The 13,090-nt window shown below is 48.2% G+C and overlaps 2 protein-coding genes across 2 annotated transcripts; both read left to right on the top strand.

The window, feature by feature from the left end:
• Positions 1-436: 436 nt before the first annotated feature.
• On the top strand, positions 437-2,041 carry EDB91DRAFT_515909 (WD40-repeat-containing domain protein). Its single transcript, XM_041327545.1, has 2 exons — positions 437-526; positions 589-2,041. Exon 2 carries the CDS (start codon positions 853-855, stop codon positions 1,702-1,704), a length of 852 nt encoding a protein of 283 aa, XP_041182522.1. The 5' UTR covers positions 437-526; positions 589-852; the 3' UTR covers positions 1,705-2,041.
• A 4,503-nt stretch (positions 2,042-6,544) lies between these two features.
• EDB91DRAFT_1243204 (uncharacterized protein) lies at positions 6,545-7,340 on the top strand (the record flags this gene model as incomplete). The annotated part of the gene is made up of 2 exons (XM_041322263.1): positions 6,545-6,824; positions 6,892-7,340. 2 exons carry the CDS (start codon positions 6,545-6,547, stop codon positions 7,338-7,340), a joined length of 729 nt encoding a protein of 242 aa, XP_041182521.1.
• Between the last annotated feature and the right edge of the window lie 5,750 nt (positions 7,341-13,090).

Below are 13,090 nucleotides of genomic sequence, written 5' to 3'. Positions count from 1 at the left end.
CAGACGCTGCACCTGCCTCCGTGGCGAGTGTATGCGCCTTTCCGTACTGTCGGCTTCCATGAGGTATCAACACATCTCTGAACTGGTATTGCTCACTCTGGTGCGTGTATCTCCAATTCATCCTTCTCAGCTATTGCACGCTCCATGGAGCCCCGGAGTTCTCGTCATGCATCCTGTAACACAGTGTAGTGCCAAGCTCCCTGCTTCGATACCTAAGTATAAATTTCTTCAAATATCATTACCTGGCATTGATACGTCCCTAGGCCTAGCGCTACATCACTGCCGTGCCAACTTCTGACTATACTCAGCGTACTTTTTGAGGAAATCATATGTTTGCACAGGGCGTATCTCGATCAGTGTATGATCAAGATTCAACACATCACCACAGCGACTCACACAGAAAAGCATCAGAAGGAAGGTGAAAAACAACGCTGTGCACAGCTGCCATGCAGAAGGGGCGTGTTACGAGATATAAGGAGTGGCACTGGAAGATTTTCGGAAATCAATCCTGCCTGCTGCCCTCTTGGTAAGTGACATGAAAACCATCTAAATCTTCAGCGCTGATGAACTCACAATCGGCTTTATCAGGCAAATTGCTGACGAGTTTGGCAGCTTCGAAATTAAGTGAGGCCACAGTACTCAATAAGACCTCACCAGCGGTGGTTCGAACACGTCCGAAACCTTGCGCATCTTTGCCAAATTCGCTGGCGAAGACACGAGCAATGACTTCCAGATCAACATCGCCCACTGCAGCAGCAGCACATGAGTCGATTTTGACACCCGTTTTGACCTTGGAGGGTCACAAAAATATGTAGGATTCCATCCATTTCATTCTTTCCGGATGGCAGGCGAATGATCAGCAGATCATGGGATCAAACCACTCGTCGCTGGGACCTAGAGGCAGGGAATGAGATCGAAGATGCGCCGGATATTTGTGAGCACCAAGTATTTGTGGTGACGGTATCTAGAGATGGTCGATGGGTTGTCACTGCTAGTGGAGATGTGGTCACCGGGGAGCTTCTCAAAGCCCGAGATGTTGAGACGGGGATCGTGAAATTTTTTGAAGGCCACTCAAGGCGGATCACCTACATCGATATCTCCGCGGATAGCATGCTGCTGGCGAGCGGGGCAGAAGAATTCACCGCACGGATATGGAGCCTTGCCATTGGCAAACTCGTGGCTGCTCTATTCAAGAGTGCTTATATGGTGGGCGCAGTTCGATTCTCGCAAAACTCGAAGAAATTCGCAGTGCTCTCAATTGTAGGAAAGCATCTTGAGGTGTGGGATGTCGAGACACAGACCTTGGATATCAGTAGGGAAACGCATTGGCGGAGAAGTAACAAGTATGAAACTTCCAATTCAGAGTGCGACCCCATGACAATCTACGAGTTCGATGGGTCGACGCTGGAGACTGTCGGATCTCCTTTCAAAGGGCACACTGGTCTTATTCGCCATCTGACACTTTCATTCGATTGTGCTCTCCTCGCTAGCGCTTCGGACGACAATACCATCAAGCTCTGGGCTTTCGAGTCCCGTCAGCTCCCCGGCTCGTTCAGCGTTCAGAAACCCTTCTACATTATCTTCCCACCTGGCAACTCACGCAAAATGGCTTACACCACCCAGAGTGACAAAAAGATTCATATATGCAACACTCCACCCAACATTCTTACTCTACTCGATATACACATCCCATCTTTTTACTAGTCTACACCACTCCACTGATGCCATCGTCTCAGGAGTCCGACACAACATGTTTTTCCATGCACCATAACCCAGCGACAACACCTCATGTCTGCCGCCCTCTGCCTACAGTGTGTTAACAGCAACCCACTTTCCTTGCTACCTCCACAAACTCCATCTTTTTTCCCGTACGAACGTTACTAAGTCTTCCCATTCACAACGATGAGCCTCGTGATCTCCTATATGCGGTTACGTAACTCGTCATGTTTCCTTGTAGTTCCGATCGCCCCCACCTCCCATTGCTCTCCCTCGGCGTAGGCCCGCGTTCACAGATGGATCCACGAGAGAACTTGAGTGCCTACTCCTCTAATCTCGCTTATCCGCTCCATCTTGTCAGTCTCGATCGACACCAACGCAGACCACCACCTTATCTTCTTCCACTGTCTCCAAGGCTCGCTTTCACCGCATATTCACCTGATGGCCTGTCTATACAGGACCCGTTGTTTATGCTCCTCTTGCGTGGAGTCAATTGCTGGTGCACTCAGCCTATTTCATCACCGTGTCTTTGAAGTCTCATGCATTTATTTGTAGTGCCACGGCAAGTAGAAGTTTGTTAGCCGTTGAATGACGGCACAACGAACCAGAGACTCTCGCGCAAAGTTTCCAGACACCAGCCTGGTGTTATTTGGGACAATACTTGGGTCTGTACAGTTCATAGCGAGTCTATATAGCTAGTGAGTGTAAGAGCCCGTGATAAGAGACACTTCTGAAGTCACATATATTAAGCCAAGACTCGTAACCTTAGGTCCGGACTCTTCGTCGATCGTGACCGGTTCCTTTGCTCCTCGATCAAGGCAACCGTCACAACGTTGGTTAACTCAGCAACAAGCTACTACTAGTAACACGTCGTGCCATCAACCATACTGCACCGATGTGAAAGCAGATACACGACTCACTTCGCATTCATAGGCTCTCTACCACGCCAGTGAGTCATGTGGTTAAATACAGGACGCAAACTACTCATACTCACGCATTTATGAGTCTTTTTGCAGGGTGAACACTCCCAGTTATGGTGGCAAATGGTTGGGCATGTCCCAGCCGGGACATTGTCAGGTATTGTTGCTGCAGATATTGATGCTGTCAGAGCAGCAAGAACGGCGAGGATAAAGTGGAAACGCATTGCTTGAGAGGATGTAATATGGGATAAGATAAATCTGAAGGGGATAGTAGGAAGTCGCCTTGCTTTTATATGCTGAATATTGTCTTCATGACGGTGTGGGAGACAACCATCTACAAATTGACATTCCCCTTCGAACATATGATATCTGCTAGAAAGATCTACCATGTGAAGCTCTATCGGTAATTTGGCGTGGAACAAAGCATCACCTTGCGAAGCAAGATCAATATTGCCAACTTGAAGGACTGCCAATCAGCTTGTTTTTGGTCTCGTGACACGAATAGTGTTGTGGGCAGAACTGGCCTGGCAGAACCATATATGTTCTGCCAGCGCGGAAGAAGGTAGAATCGGAGGAAACTTGGATGGACATGGATGTAAGATCTACCACTCGATAGTAACATCGAGTCGATATTCCAAGTCCGCATCTTCGTAACTCTGATTTTTTCCGCATTGCCAATGTCTTCCAGTCAAGCAACCTCAGCATCAATGTCATCAAATGACATCGATTCCGGGCCTTCGAGATTGTAGCACCGGAGACTGCTGCAAGCAGAGGAACAAATGCAAAGTCGTCTTCCTCTGCTTGCGAACAGGGGCAGTTGCACTGGACTCAACAGCCAATGGGCTTGGAGAAGAAGTATTGTTTCCCTCGTCATCGCCAGAAATAACAATAACTGCAGCCATCAAAGTCAGGATAACCACATCTGCCATGATGTTTTGACGGGGATCGCAAGAACATTTTGACAGGGTCGCTCAGATGGGATCAACTACATTGATCAGCACTAGTGGCGAGCGGGGTAAATGATCGGATATGGAGCTTGGACACTGCCGCCGTCTGGCAAACTCGTGACTGGGCCATTAGTGCTACTGTGGTGGGCGCAGCCTAGACCCGAAGAAGCTCGCGGTCATGTCGCAAATTGAGCACGCACAGAAATTGGATATCACAACAGGGAGATCTTATCACCTATCGCATATACATTCAGCTTTTCACATGACTCCCCCTATACGAGTTCGATGTATTGACGCTGGAGACTGTCGGAGCTCCTTTCGAAGGGCACGCGATTTCATCAATATACACCATGTTATCATTTCGCGGTTCTGTAGTCAAAATACAGTGATAATCTGTATAGAATCTAAGGTTCGTGTCACGTGTAACATTCCCACCGGTCCATAATCTCTTTTTTTCCCCAGTGCGCTAAGTTTGCAGGGTAAATTTGCCCACCTCAAATTCCCCGAACCCTAGTCATAACCCAGCGACAACGCCTGATGAGTCTGCCGCCCTCTACAATGCGCCAACAGCAACCCACTTTCCTTTGCTACCTCCGCAAACCCCATCCTTTTTCCCGTACGAACGTTACTAGTTCTTCCCATTTACAACAACGAGCCTCGTAATCTCCTAGATGTAGTACGTCTCCTTATCTCGTTTCCTCCACAGTTACTTAACTCGACGTGTTTCCTTGCAGTTCCGATCGCCCCTACCTCCCAATTGCTCTCCCTCGGCGCAGGCCTCGACGCGGGCGCGTTCACAAATGGATCTACGAGAGAACGTGAGTGCCTACTCCTCTAATCTCGATTATCCGCTCACATCCTGTCAGTCGCGATCGACACCGACACAGATCACCACCTTATCCTCTTCTGCTGCCTCCGAGGCTCGTTTTCACCGCCTATTCACTTGATGGCCCGTCCATACAGGACCCGTTGTTGATGTTACTCTTGCGTGGGGTCAATTGCCGCTGGTGCGCTCAGCCTATTTCATCACTGTGTCTTTGAAGTCACATGCATTTATTTGTGGCACCACGACAAGTAGCAGTTTGTTAGAATTTGGATGACGGCACAACAAAACAGAGACTCGCGCAAAGTCGCCAGACACCAGCCTGGTGTTATTTGGGAGCATACTTGGGTCTGTACAGTTCATAGCGAGTCTATATAGCTAGTGAGTGCAAGAGCCCTTGATAAAAGACACTTCTGAAGTCATATCTATTAAGCCAAGACTCATAACCTTAGGTCTGGACTCTTCGTCGTCGATTATGATCGGTTCCTTTGTCACTCGATCAAGGCAACCGTCACAACGCACAACGTTAAACATTTCCGCTACTAGTAACGTGTCGTGCCATCAACCATACTGCACCGATGTGAAAGCAAAAACACGACTTACTCGCATTCATAGGCGAACTACCATGCCGGTGAGTCATGTGATCAAATACAGGACGCAGACTACTTGTACTCACGCATTTATGTCTGTTATGGCAGGGTGCGCAGTCGCGACTATGGTGGCAAGTGCTTGGGCATGTCCCAGCCGGGACATCCTCAGGTATTGTTGCTGCAGATATTGATACTGTCAGAGCAGCAAGAACGGCGAGGATAAAGTGGAAACGCATTGAGGATGTGATGTGGGATAAGATAAATCTGAAGGGGACAGTGGGAAGTCGCCTTGCTTTTATATGCTGAATATTGTCTTCATGACGGTGTGGGAAACAACCATCTACAAATTGACATTCCCCTTCGAACAGATGATATCTGCCAGAAAGATCTACCAGGTGAAGCTCTATTGGTAATTTGGCGTGGAACAAAGTATCACCTTGCGAAGCAAGATCAATATTGCCAACTTGAAGGACTGCCAATCAGCTTGTTTTTGGTCTCGTGACACGAATAGTGTTGTGGGCAGAACTGGCCTGGCAGAACCATATATGTTCTACCAGCGCGGCAGAAGGCAGAATCGGGGGAAACTTGGATGGACATGGATGTGAAATCTACCGCTAGATAGTAACATCGAGTCGATATTCCAAGTCCACATCTTCGTAACTCTGATTTTTTTCCGCATTGCCAATGTCTTCCAGTCGAGCAACCTCAGCATCGATTCCGGACCTTCAAGATTGTAGCACCGGAGACTGCTGCAAGCAGAGGAACAAACACAAAGTCGTCTTCTACTACTTGCGAATAGGGGCAGTTGCGCTGGACTTAACAACCAATAGGCTTGAAGAAGAAACATTGTTTCTCTCGTCATCGCCAGAAATAACTGCAGCCATCAAAGTCAGGATAACCACACCTGAGGGTAGAATAAGGCTGAGACGGGGATCGCAAGAACATTTCTGAGAGTCAAAGGGTTACTCAGATGGGACCAACTGCATCGATCCACAAGTACTACAAGTTGGCGAGCGGGGTAAATGATCACTTCGCGTGGATATGGAGCTTGGACGCCGCTGACTGGCAAACTCGTGGTCGATTGGCCAATTCGATTTTCCCTAAACCCGCCCGAAGAAGCTCGCGGTCATGTCGAATGTGGAGAAGTGCCTTGAGCACACACAGAAATTGGTTATCACAGTAGGGAGATCTCTTATTCCCGCTACGTAAGTAGTGGGTATTAGGCGTAATCACTCAAGTTTACCAACGCTTTCAGTTTTGGCAGAGAAATGAGTATCCGTACGTTTTTAGTACTCTGTTCCCACAGGTTTTCTCACGGCTCAAAATTTACGTCTTAGTCAGTTTAATGTTTATGCCGATGGCCTGAGCTCTCTCAACGTTGAACCTTTCAATTATCTATTACAGCTGTGTGCAAATATAATGGCACTGGTGCAAATCGAAAACATACAACAACAACGAGCGCCGAAAAAGGACTTAGTGAGATTTAACTTAGTTGTAGGGACTTTGTCGCATCACCGCCATCACACTGGCACTGCCCTTCTCCGGAACATGGGCCGTCAGCAACAGATGTACAAAAGCTCCGAGTTCATTGATGAATCTGATGATGATATACTTGAAATCACGTCCTCTGACACAGACACCAGCTCCCTATCATCGAGTGGGTCATCAACAGTCTTCGCAGACCGTGGAACTCTGCCTCAAGTCCCCATGCGCGACAGCATCGATCGCGAACTTGATGCAATGAGCCCTGTCCCTGAGCCAGTGCCAGTACCTGTACGAGATCCTTCTCCACCTCCAAAGCAGGCTGCTAAGCCTAAGAAGAAAAAAGGTAGTGCATATATGCACGTGTGACTGACTTTTCGATGTCACCACTGATGACCTTCTTGTCGGAGCAGTGTCATCCAAACACTCTGAAGCTCCTCCAACAGAACCTAAGCCAATCGAAACTGTGGAACCTGCTCGTGAAGTGACATTCAATGTGCTCATCCTGCCATATTCCGAAATCAAGAAGGATGATGTCAAAAAATGGAGTGGTACCAGCACCATCTTGACCCTTCATCTTGACGAACCCTTCGATACTTTCAAAGCCCAGATTCTCTGCAAGATCGACAAAGAAACATCCCCTGCTACTCTTTCCTTCGATAACTACAAAGTGTCACGAATTCCTAATACGAACCATTTTTCGTTTCTCGGTTTTCCTTCGGCTACTTCCAGTACCCGAGCCGGTCACGTGACTCCGCGTCATAAGTCACCCGTTACTTCTCTGATTGGTTCCCCTACTCCACGGGCTAGAACAATCTCAATTCCCAAAGAAGAACCGGTCGGAACTTGGGTTTCTGTTTAGTTGCCGTCTTACTCATCTGCTTATATATCATGAGTCATCTTTAGTCATCCACAGTAGTCGTACGACCTTTTTCTTATTGGCTGATTTCTTTCAGACTCCTATTCAATGTTATGTATAAAAGTAGGGTAGTTAGCATAAGAGCTCCTTAGACTTAACCTCTTCGTTTCTACTGTTGTAGTAACCTAGACGTTCAACGCTCAATCCAATCCTGTTACTCATCATCATCCCTGACCGAGTCCTAGTGGTCGTGAGCTCTCCTTCAACATTACTGTTGGACGTGGGTCATAACATTAGGTTAAGTCTACTTTACCACTCCGACTCGAACTTTGTCTTGGACGTCACCGTTCTCGACGAACTTCGTCGTGCTGTTCTGCTCGAGAATATTCTCGCGGATCACGTTTTTTGTCAACTCATCATTTCCCCGACGCGCTTTAGTATCTCAGTTTCTTTACGTTAGTCTTTTAGTAGAAGTGGACCAGGCCCTCGTCTTACACGAGCCGCCAGTTCATAAGGATCAGCGACTTTAGGTCCTGTTTCCGCACGTCTACAGTCAGGCCCAAAACCCTGCCGACTGTACGCTACAATATCTGCTTTCTTACGTAACAGAACGGCACTCGCGGGTCTTATAACCCTAAAAATACATTACGATAGGAACCTAGGGTGCTGAAAGCAGACCCAAAGTTCACCGCGTCTTCGTGAACTCCTCTCGAGTTCATTTAGGTCGACGAATCGCTATACGCGCTTCGCACCGCCGTCATCATTGCCCCGCCATACAGATCCCGCTTAGTCGCGGCCAGAGAAGCACTCCTTCACTCTGTTTCCTGTTTGGATACCTCTTGTAGATTCTTCCATGTCCGAGAATCTAGGAGAAACTGGGATCGTCGTTTCCGAGGATACGGAAGTGACCGACGCTCCTCCAGCGATACCGAGAGTAACGACTCCACCAAGGGAAGCAATCCACTCTCCAGCCCCCCAAGGATGGAGAAACCCATTAAACCCATTAGCATCTGCAGAATCATCCACCACCCCAACCGCAGGCCCTTCTGCACCCTCCGGCATCTCCGGGCCCGGGTCGAGTATCATCACCCATCAGGACATTTCGCACGCAATCAACGCCGTCGTCATAACAGAAAGAGAGTACACCAGACACTTCATAGACGGTCTGCAGAAGGAGATCGACGAGCTGCAGGCGGGTCTAGTGCATGCGGACGACGAGATCGATTACCTGAAGATCAGGGTAAGAGATCTGGAGAACTCCTTGACTGTGGCGGAGAGCCACATCTCGGATTTGCAGAACTCACCTACGACGAAGATCCCAGGCGCTACATCTGGGACCTCAGGTTCTGATCTAAAAATGGCGAAACCAATGGACTTCACAGGTGAGAAGAACTCCATCGACATTGATACCTTCCTCACCCAGCTCGCCATATACTTTACCGGTTACCCAGGAGCGACAGAACAGCAGAAATGCACCTGTCTCGTTTCCTTTTGCCGAGGAGCAGCAGCCAAATGGGCGGAAAGCATTACCCCCATGGCGCTCAGCGGACGCCCCGGGTCATATGACAGCATCGTCAATGACATGAGGGTTATGTGGACCGTCGTAAACAAGGAGGAGAAGGCAGCAAGAGAGTTGGAAACTCTCCGACAGGGCACTCGTACCGTCGGAGAATATATCTCCCTCTTCCGTCAGAAACTCGCCTTCTGTCATTTCTCCGACTATGAACTAATGCGCAAACTCCGCCATGGTTTAGACCAACGGGTCAAAAACTATCTGGCTAACATCCATCCCAACAGGAAAAGACACTCTGGAGGGATTGATAAGGGAGGCGCTTCTAGTCGGGCAGAACCTCGAGGAGCTTGACGACGAAAGGAAGATGAGCTTCGCTCAGCGACAACCTTGGCGAGGCTCCGCTGTTCCACCCGCACCCGCTGGAGCACCCAAGACCACGTCGCAGGGAGGAAATGCGATGGATGTAGATGCAAACAGAGCAGGAGGCAGACCCCGGCCTCAAGGACAACAGGGCGTAAAATTCACGTGCTATCGCTGCGGAGGAGAAGGGCATATGGCCCGTAACTGCACAGGAAAGCCACTCGACACCAAGGGCAAAGGACCAGCAGTCCGCGCCGGCAAGGTGGAAGAAGTTCCAGCGGTGAAGGCGCTCACCCTGGAAGATATTAACCGCATCGTAAATGAGAGGATCTGCCTCTCCAGCATGTATAACCCAGCGAAGAAAGAGGAGCAAAAGGGTTTTTAGGAAGATCGAAGTCGACTGCGGACTTAGATCAAAAAAATCGTTTTTCCATTCTCGGTGACTCGGCAATTATGTTTGCAGAAGTATCAGAAGTTTGTTCTGGGAATAAACGAGACCATTTCTACTTGCCAGTTACGTTGGAAGGGAAACACAAGAAAGCAGCTGTCAACGCTCTAGTGGATTGTGGAGCAACGAACCTTTTCCTCAGCAAAAAATTCGTAGAAAAAAATCAAGTTCAGATTAAGCAGTTGTTGCGACCAATGTCGATCCGGAACATTGACGAAACAGATAATTCCGCCGGACCAATTACGCATTACGCAGATTTAAAGCTTACCATAGGGGATCATGAGGAAGAAGTAGCCTTTCTGGTCACAGACCTAGGATCCGATGATATTATCATTGGAATAGATTGGTTACGATTCCACAATCCCAGTATCGATTGGAATGCGGGGAAGGTGGCATTAGACCGTTGCCCAGTTAAATGTCAAGAAGCCAAGGCTAAGAACAAAAAGACCAAGGCGAAGAAGCGAACAGCCATAAACTGTTCGACCCTTCCAGTGTTGCCCAATTCGATACTGACAGAAGATGACGAAGATGAGGATATCGAGGAAGCCTCTATCCATCATCGGGTTCAATCGAACAGTCTCAGCTCTAAAATGCAAGGACATATGGGTACTATACCTGCCAGGCTTGAGGATGAAGAACAATCGGACCTTGCTACTACTGTTGGTCGGAAGGTGGAGATCGAGGAAGTCGAGGATGAGGATTCATCACGGAACGTGTGGATCAGGTACAAAAGCTCTGTAGCATCAGAGTTAGCACAGCAGGAGGAGAAGAAGAAGGAAAAGAAGCCCGTAGAAGAAATGGTGCCGGACTGGTTCCATGATTATCTTAAAGTCTTCTCCGAAGAAGAGTCTACTCGATTCCCCGAGTCTAAGAAGTGGGATCATAAAGTAGATCTCAAGGATCCTACTGACCTTCCCCCCAATGCGAAAGCATATCCTCTGTCCCCCGCCGAAAATGACGCAGTGTGAGAAGTGGTTAAAGCAGGAATATGATTTGGGACGACTGAGAGATAGCGAATCTCCAGTAGCAGCTCCTTTCTTCTTTGTTGCTAAGAAGGACGGAAAGCTTAGACCCGTCATGGACTATCGGAGGTTAAATGAGAAAACCATCCGAAATGCATACCCTCTCCCTCGTTCTCAGGATCTTATCGATCGTCTCTCCGGTGCAAAGCTCTTTTCGAAAATGGACGTTCGATGGGGCTATAATAATATCAGAATGAGAGAAGGAGACCAGTGGAAGGCCGCCTTCAAAACTCCTTTCGGACATCATGAACCAGTCGTAATGTACTTCGGCATGACGAACTCCCCAGCTACCTTCCAAACTATGATGGACCAAATCTTCCAAGATCTAAAGGAAGGCAAAGTCGTTGTAGTCTACATCGACGACATCTTGGTCTTCACCAATGGTGATGTAGAGAACCATCGGAAGGTGGTACGCGAAGTATTACAAAGGTTGCAGGACAATGATCTCTATCTCAAACCGGAAAAATGTTCTTTTGAGAAGAAGGAAGTGGAGTTTCTCGGTTTGATCGTCAAAGATGGACACGTCTCTATGGATCCAGTCAAAGTAAAAGGAGTTCAGGAATGGCCCACTCCTACCTGTGTCAAGGACATTCAGCGATTCATGGGATTTGCGAACTTTTATCGTCGATTCATTCTCGGTTTCTCGAACATTGCCAGACCCATGAATGAACTCATCAAAAAGGATGTACCCTGGGAATGGACGGACAAGCAAGAGAAGGCTTTCAAAACTCTGAAGGACAGGTTCACTTCCGCACCAGTGCTAGTCATGCCAGATGCGAATAAAAAACAAAAGATAGAGAGCGACGCATCTGACTACTGCTACTGGTGGTGTACTTTCTCAATTGGAAGAGGACGGACTATGGCACCCAGTGGCCTTTTTTAGTAAATCAATGCAAGATGCAGAACGCAATTACGACATTCATGACAAAGAACTTTTAGCCATCATCCGCGCATTGGAAGAGTGGAGGCATTATGTGCAGGGCGCACCTCATCCGGTAGAGATCTGGACGGACCATAAAAACCTCGAGTACTTCATGACGAGCCAGAAGTTAACTCGCAGACAGGCAAGATGGTCCTTGTTCCTTGCAGAGTACAACTTCACTCTGCATCACAAACCAGGAAAGGTTAATGACACTGCCGACGCTCTGTCCAGGAGGCCAGACCACAGAGGGGGGGTAGAAAACGACAATTCCGATCGCGTGCTTTTGAAACCCGAGTTTTTTCATATCAAAGCCGCAAAAAGAGGTCAGATTCTGATAGAAGGAGAGCATTCGCTGTTGAAGCGTATCAGAAACTGCACCGATTTAGATCCTGAAGTTCCGAAATGCTATCCAAACTCTGAAGAAAGCCCCTGTGCAGTTGAGAAGAGGATTGGAAGAGTGGAACACGGAGGATGGACTCATTTTGTTCCGAGGATTGGTTTACGTTCCCAAGAATAAGGAAATTCGTCGCTCAGTGCTAGAGATCTTCCATGACTCGCCTGCAGCAGGACACATGGGACGTGCCAAGACTCTTGAACTTGTCTCGCGGAACTATTGGTGGCCCCAGATGCAGAAATGGGTCAATGACTACGTAGATGGATGTGATCGATGCAAGCAGACGAAGGTGCTACCGTCAAAACCCCACGGACCTTTAAAACCGAACGAAATTCCAGAAGGGCCATGGCAAATCATTAGCTGTGACCTCATCACCGATCTACCCATCTCCCAGGGCAAAGACAGTATCTTGGTAGTCGTTGATCGTTTCACAAAGCAAGCGCATCTTGCTCCGACCACCAAGGATGTTGATTCCAAGGGAGTCGCGGACTTATTTCTCAATCATGTATGGAAGTTACATGGGACGCCGAAGAAAGTAATCTCGGATAGGGGAACACAGTTTGTGTCCAAGTTCATGCAGGAAGTCTCGAAACGACTAGGAACCAAGTGGTCCATGTCAACAGCATATCACCCACAGACTGATGGACAGACGGAACGAGTCAATCAAGAAGTCGAACAGTACCTCCGACTCTTCACATCCTACCGTCAGAATGATTGGGTTTCTTGGCTTCCAATTGCTGAATTCACGCATAACAACTCAGTAACCGTCACTGGACATTCCCCATTCAAATGTGTCTACGGATATAATCCCGAGTTTACGATTTCCCCTAATTCTTCCAACACGATTCCCCATGCCGACCAGAGAGTAGCTGAGATGAAGGAGGCACAGGAAGAAACGAAGGCAATGCTGGAAATAGCGAACGATCGAATGAAGCGCTTTTATGATCGTAAAGTAAAAGACGCACCAGGAATTCAAACCAGGTGACAAGGTATGGTTAGACGCGACAAACATCAAACAACGCCGTCCGAGCCAAAAATTGTCCGACCGCCGTCTGGGACCATTCGAAATCGAAGAGAAGACTGGCGAGCTAAAC

The sequence above is a fragment of the Suillus paluster genome, assembly GCF_016628075.1.
Source record: "Suillus paluster strain FC165 chromosome Unknown EDB91scaffold_4, whole genome shotgun sequence".
Lineage (NCBI taxonomy): Eukaryota > Fungi > Basidiomycota > Agaricomycetes > Boletales > Suillaceae > Suillus > Suillus paluster.
This window is presented reverse-complemented; position numbering and strand designations above follow the sequence as displayed.